General features: G+C 47.2%; 1 protein-coding gene across 1 annotated transcript; it reads right to left on the reverse strand.

Moving 5' to 3' along the window:
• Positions 1–753: 753 nt before the first annotated feature.
• LOC123141748 (hexokinase-2) lies at positions 754–5,053 on the reverse strand. Its single transcript, XM_044560827.1, has 9 exons — positions 4,688–5,053; positions 3,346–3,496; positions 3,087–3,269; positions 2,818–2,892; positions 2,549–2,704; positions 2,153–2,251; positions 1,952–2,082; positions 1,433–1,514; positions 754–1,330 (listed from the first exon to the last, which is right to left on the reverse strand). The coding sequence occupies exons 1-9, from the start codon at positions 4,948–4,950 to the stop codon at positions 989–991; spliced, it is 1,482 nt and encodes a 493-aa protein (XP_044416762.1). The 5' UTR covers positions 4,951–5,053; the 3' UTR covers positions 754–988.
• Positions 5,054–6,000: the final 947 nt, after the last annotated feature.

The following is a 6,000-nucleotide window of genomic DNA, read 5'->3' on the forward strand; positions in this document are numbered from 1 at the left end:
TTCAGTGAATTTGGTGAATCCATCTCTTCCACCCAATCTCCCCAAATCCCTTTGAACCCCCCAAACCCCTCCAGACAAATCCGACGGCGGGACACCTCCTCTCGGTGGTGACCCAATCCCCCCAAATCCCTTTGAACCCCCCAAACCCCTCCAGACAAATCCGGCAGCGGGACACCTCCTGTCGGTGGTGATGAGGGCGTCGCTTTGCTCGACTCGTTCCCTGCGTGTGCCCTCGAGGCTTGGGAGACGCGTGGATAGGAGGGGATCTAAGGGGGGTGGAAGGGATTGGGCTTTGCAAAACAAGCGAAACAAATGGGCCATCAGGGATTAGGAAGGTTTCTAGGCCCCGCGAGGTTAATCCTTTGGCGACCCCCTCAATCCCCTCCCGCCAAACGAGGCCTAAAGGAATTTTTCCTGTAGAAATTGTATCGTCTAAAATTCTTACTACCTTTTTTCTTACATTTTTCCTTTGTTCCAAAAGAGGCACTTCATTTCTTACAATAGAAGAGGTGGGCTGCTCCCGCTATTTATTTCAAAAAAAGTGTGAAAAAAGAAATAAATTTTGTGTATACCCGCTCCGTCCCGAATTAGTTGTCTTAGATTTGTCTAGATACGGATGTATCTAGACATGTTTTATGTTAAGTATATCCATATCTAGGCAAATCTAAGACAACTAGACAAATCTAAGAAACTAATTTGAGCCACTTCATATTGCCATAACGCCCATTCAGTTGAGATGTTGCAACAATCCACTTGAGGTCACAAAATGCGTCTGACTGGTTTGAAATTTCTGGAGAGCCGAAATTTTTGGCTGGAGGACAGAATCGTCTTCCTGCATTTATACAGTTACAGAGCTACCACTTACTAAGAGACACAGCTCTCCATGGATGCTCCAGCTACACACAGACAGGACCCTGGCGCGACTCAGCATCACTGCTCCTGAGGAACAACCCAACATATATCTATATCCATATCCAGGCTAGGCTCCTCAGACCTCGGCCTCGAGGTACTGAGAATGGGCTGCAGCCAGGAGGGCGGCCCCGATACCTGACCCATCGTTCGCGAGCTTGATGACAACGGAGGAGGATACTTCCTCCCCTAGCATCTCGCGCAGGGTGCTCTCCAGGGTTTCGCTGAAGATTGTGTAGTGCTCGTAGAGCCCGCCGTCCATGGCAATAACCGTCCTGTGCTTGTCGCTGCCCGGGATGTCCCGTCCAAGCTTTTTGAGGACCCCATGTATCCCTGCAGCAGCAAGGCGCGCCCCACGCTTTGCAACGATGTCGCATACGGCCACAACTAGCCGTCTCGTTTTAAGTGAGGTGCCCTGGATCTGCAAAATAAATCAAGGATTTGGATGTGTTCAATTGAGTGTTACCATGAAGGGAATATTTGAGACAAGCGCTAAAATGGGGAGAAATGGTAAGGAGATTACCCCTAGGACATCTTTCAGTTTGGCTCCAACTGTTCTGAGATCAGATGACGTGTCATGGTGCATCATCGACATATGTGGCGTCCTGGATACATCATCTCAAGCTCTCACTCTCTGGGTATATAACTAAAGATATCCCACAGGAAAATGGTGTGGGTGGCAGACAGAATTTATCTGACTTCTTTAAAGACTGGACTGCTGTAAATCTAATAATCAGGTATGAAGTTATGCTTGGCAACTTTTTTACTATGTCAAGTATGTTGCCAATGCATTTCTACTGGGAGCTTATTAGTGGACCAATGCAAGAATTCTAGCCCTAGACCATACAGCCTTCATGGTTACAGTTTTTTTTTTGGGCGGGTCTTCATGGTTACAGTTTTAGTTCATCTATCTTTCTACCGTAATTCAGCATGGGCAGACAAACACTGTAGCATTTCTGCTTATCTGTGTTCCATACTTTATTATGAAACAGGCCAGATCTGTTGAAGTATGCTGGCAAAATCGAGTTGAGACTACGCGTACCTAAGAATAAATGGGATCTTTAGTTTTGGTGGTATATCATCACCAAAAAGAGAAGCTTCTTCAGTCATCTTTAACAAGACTCTTCTTACAATTTCCCCCAAATACATACCAGAGATCAGCTTTTCATAAATCTACAAAAAGAAAATTAGTTATAGCCAGCAATGAAAGAAAACAACAAGATGTATCTCTTTAGTATGAGACCTGTTCACCAGGATTCAGGCTTTCTGTATCTAATGCTTGATCAAATTCAGTCAAAGGAAGATGGGACGATCTGAAGTTCCCCCATTCCATATTTATTACCTGTGACAAATCACAAAACTCATGACAGTCCTGACAACTATCTCAATCTTAGGAATAGACTAAGCATGTACAAGCAACATGAATTTTGATAATTACAGACGACATGTTGTTTCTTCTCCAGTTTTTCACTATCATCGATTACCTCCGTCCCGAAAAGCTTGTCTTAGATTTGTCTAGATACGGATGTATCTAACACTAGACAACCTTTTTGGGACGGAGGCAGTATTTTCTTTTGGCATCACCATACATTTTTTGAACATCTGTAGTTTTTGCCTTGTGAAGCACAATAACACTCACCATATCTCCTGACTTGGGAAGGAGGCCATGCCATTTAGGAATTGCATTTGCACGTTCCACGTATGCTGCATTGGTACCTGTACCCAGAATTACAGCAGCAACGACATCATTGTCATCATATCTGCCCCCAGCCAATGTTCCTATAGTATCATTTACCTACATAAGATCATGTGGGTACATGTCAGGTTATAGAAAAGATAATCGTTGGGGTTCGGATACAGGATATATAGCACAAATTATCATGTCTCTTTCACAGCAAAGAAACTAACCAATGCTGTCACTTTCATATCAAGCCCCTGACGGTCTAGAGCACTGCTTAATTCAGCCACCACATCTGCGCCTACCTGACTTCACAGCAATGCAGTAACTATTATGTTCCAGATAAATTTGTAAGTTTCAACAACCATAGGTGATACAGGCATAATTTTGAGTAAACAGCATATGTTTCCAGTGACAGGTCAAGTCTTGTCAGCCATTGTTAAGAGTATAATATTAATCTGTGGGGTGTGTATGAGTTGACCCCATAACAAGAACTAACCGTTTCATCAATAGAAAAACCCTTAGTCCACTTGATAAGAGTTCCGGATGCAATTGAAGACTGCTTTACTGGAAAAGAGAAAGTAAAACCAAGTTCTCTTTGCCTTCCCTCAAGAAGATGAAAGTCTTCACCCTCTGAGGCAACAAATTTTGCCAAAGCAGCGGCAATAAAATCAAATAGTTCCTGAAAAAAACATGACATGTGACATACTTATACATTGATCAGAAAGGGTGCAAAACCGACTATGGAACAGTTTTACTTGCGAGGTCCCAGTCATTAAGTGTGCCGGGATTGAGAGCTCATCACATTCTTGCTTCACAACTCGCCCTTCCTTGCCTCCTAGTTGAACACGTAAAACGCGAAAATTTGTCCCTCCAAGGTCAAGTGCATAAAATAGCCCCTTCTCTTGCCTGCCAATGTGGCCCTCGACATATTAGATATATAAATGCAAAGTACTCCCTTCGTAAACTAATATAAGAGCGTTTAGAATACTAAAGTAGTGATCTAAACGCTCTTATATTAGTTTACAGAGGGAGTACAACTGCATGAAATGGTTCGATGATTCACTGGAGGCTGCAGCTCCACATATTAAGTTTATGGCACTTGTTAGTATAAGATACCCTTTGTATAGTGTTTAACAGAAAAATACAGAAAGACCATCAAATGTATGTGCTGCATTCACCATAAGAACTACAGGATTAAATGTAACCACCACAGCAGACGACTAAAAATTGCTTGACCTTATACACCATAAGACCAATAGACCTTCAGAAACATTTCACTTAAAAGTTGCAAGGCAGTCCAGAACGACTAACAACATTAGTCCTGTTCGGTTTCAAGTAAAGAACAGTGTGTCTACATCTTGCAGTAACGATATGATCAGTGACTCAATAAGGTTGGCACATCCATCCAACCATAGCCTACACGAGGGAAGTTCCAAGAATTAACTGGCAAGTGGCAGTCTTCCTCCCTCCTAAAATCACACAATATAAGTGATAATGCAAACAAATGTCCCTCATTTTTCTAAGCCCGGCGACAAATTTGCCTCAATCTATTAATAACGCTGAAAAGAGTAGCATGTTTTCCTCGGTTACACAAGCATGCCCAGTTGTTGTTGTTGTTGTTGTTGTTGTTGTTGTTGTTGTTTTGAGATGCACATACATGCTCAGTTGGTACAGAAGCTGTAGACAGATCATCATCACAACAGTAGCACGGCCACTACCTTAAAACGGTCAAATCTACAGACAGAATCTTGCCCATTTCACTGAATCAGGAGCCTTACCCTGCAGCCCATTTCTAGCACAACACGTTAGAGGAGGGGCCGCGACAGCAATCCCGCAACCGCGGAGCAACCCAGGCGCTAGGCAGCGACAAAAATCCCTAGTGTGACTGCTTCTCTTCTTCGTTTTCTTTTGTCTCGCAGGAACGGACGGAGGAAAAAACAAGGGCAGATCCATTGGACCTGACGACGCTCGCTCGAGGCACACTGGCTCCAGCCGAACGAATTAGGCAGGGCAAGGGCAAGGGAATCTCCCAAGCCTCTACCCCGGCGGACGTCCCAATCCAAGCAAAGCAGAGGGAGAGGAAGGAGCGCGCGTTACCCCGTGGGGAGGGAGTCGACGTAGCTGATGATCATCCCGAGCTTGCTGCCGCCCTCGGAGGCGAGGCCGGCGTGCATCTCGACGGCCATGGCGTCGGCCACCTGGCGCAGCCGGGGCGGCGGGGCCGCGCAGCGCTCCTCGAGGCCCCGCAGCACGGCCTCGGCGCGGCCCCACCGCTTGGCCTCCCGCATCTGGCGCCGCGCCAGCAGCGCCACGCCCACCGCCGCCGCCGCCGCGACCGCCGCCACCGCCGCCTTCCTCATCGCCGCCTCTGTTTCTGTCCTGATGAGTCGCGCTCTGCTCACGCTCACTTGGTCCGCAGCCCGTCCCCCCCGCCGTAAATATGGGCGGGGGCCGGGGGGGCGTTCGGGAATGCGTCGTCGGCTCCTTTCTTAGCCGTTTGTGGGCGGGCGGGCGGGCCCGGTGGCGCGAGGCGGTGTTGGGCCGGGGGGGCGGTGGGCGGGTGGCTTTCGCGGGCCTGGCGAGTGGGAGGGCCGTGACGCGGAGGGGGCGTGGCGCACGTGGGTTCGGCGCGCGGTGCGCGGCACGTGGCGGGCGAGGGGGGCAGGCGGATGGGCCTTTTCGCTGGTGCGTGCCCGCATGTGCCGCGAGTGCCCCCCGGCGGGACCGTTTCCTTTTGTACGCTCCCAAACTTACGAGATCCAAAAGGGCGCACCGAACCGAACAGATATGTTTGCACCATGGTTTTTTGTTTGCACTATGTTTTGAGTAATGGAGCAGTTACCACTAACCGGAACCCATTCTTCTTACGGGCGGAAGGGCTAGAAAGGATTATATGGAAATCCTGTATATTCCTGTAAAATTACTGCAAATCAAAGGAGATCAAAAGGTGGTGATAAAGTTGGTTTGGTATGATCAATGAAGGTCGGGCCATGAACTCCGTCGAAAGTTGGAAGCAAGTCGCCACCTTCGTCATCTAGAAGGGGCGCCACCAAATATCCGCAGGGGGCAGTGAATAGCCTAACATTGTGCTTTTGGATGAATCGTGCTTAGTCGAAGGCAAAATGAATATAGGGCTTCTATTGCGTGGGTGTCTAATTTTGGCGGGAAAAGATACCGTGTGGAATGACGACTGGTGTGGCGATCGGATGAAAAGTGAACGTGTGGGAATACGCATGGGACAGCATCGAAATAGCATGCAAGCTATGTCCCTCCGAGATATATACATATAAACAATAGTGGCAAAATAAATATGTCACCAAAGCATATATACTTGTGTATATGTATGATTTGTGAACATGTGCCCAAATATAATGCAACAACAAATTGTCTTCAACAGATGAAACAAGGTA

Source organism: Triticum aestivum, chromosome 1B (genome assembly GCF_018294505.1).
Source record: "Triticum aestivum cultivar Chinese Spring chromosome 1B, IWGSC CS RefSeq v2.1, whole genome shotgun sequence".
Taxonomy (NCBI): Eukaryota; Viridiplantae; Streptophyta; class Magnoliopsida; order Poales; family Poaceae; genus Triticum; species Triticum aestivum.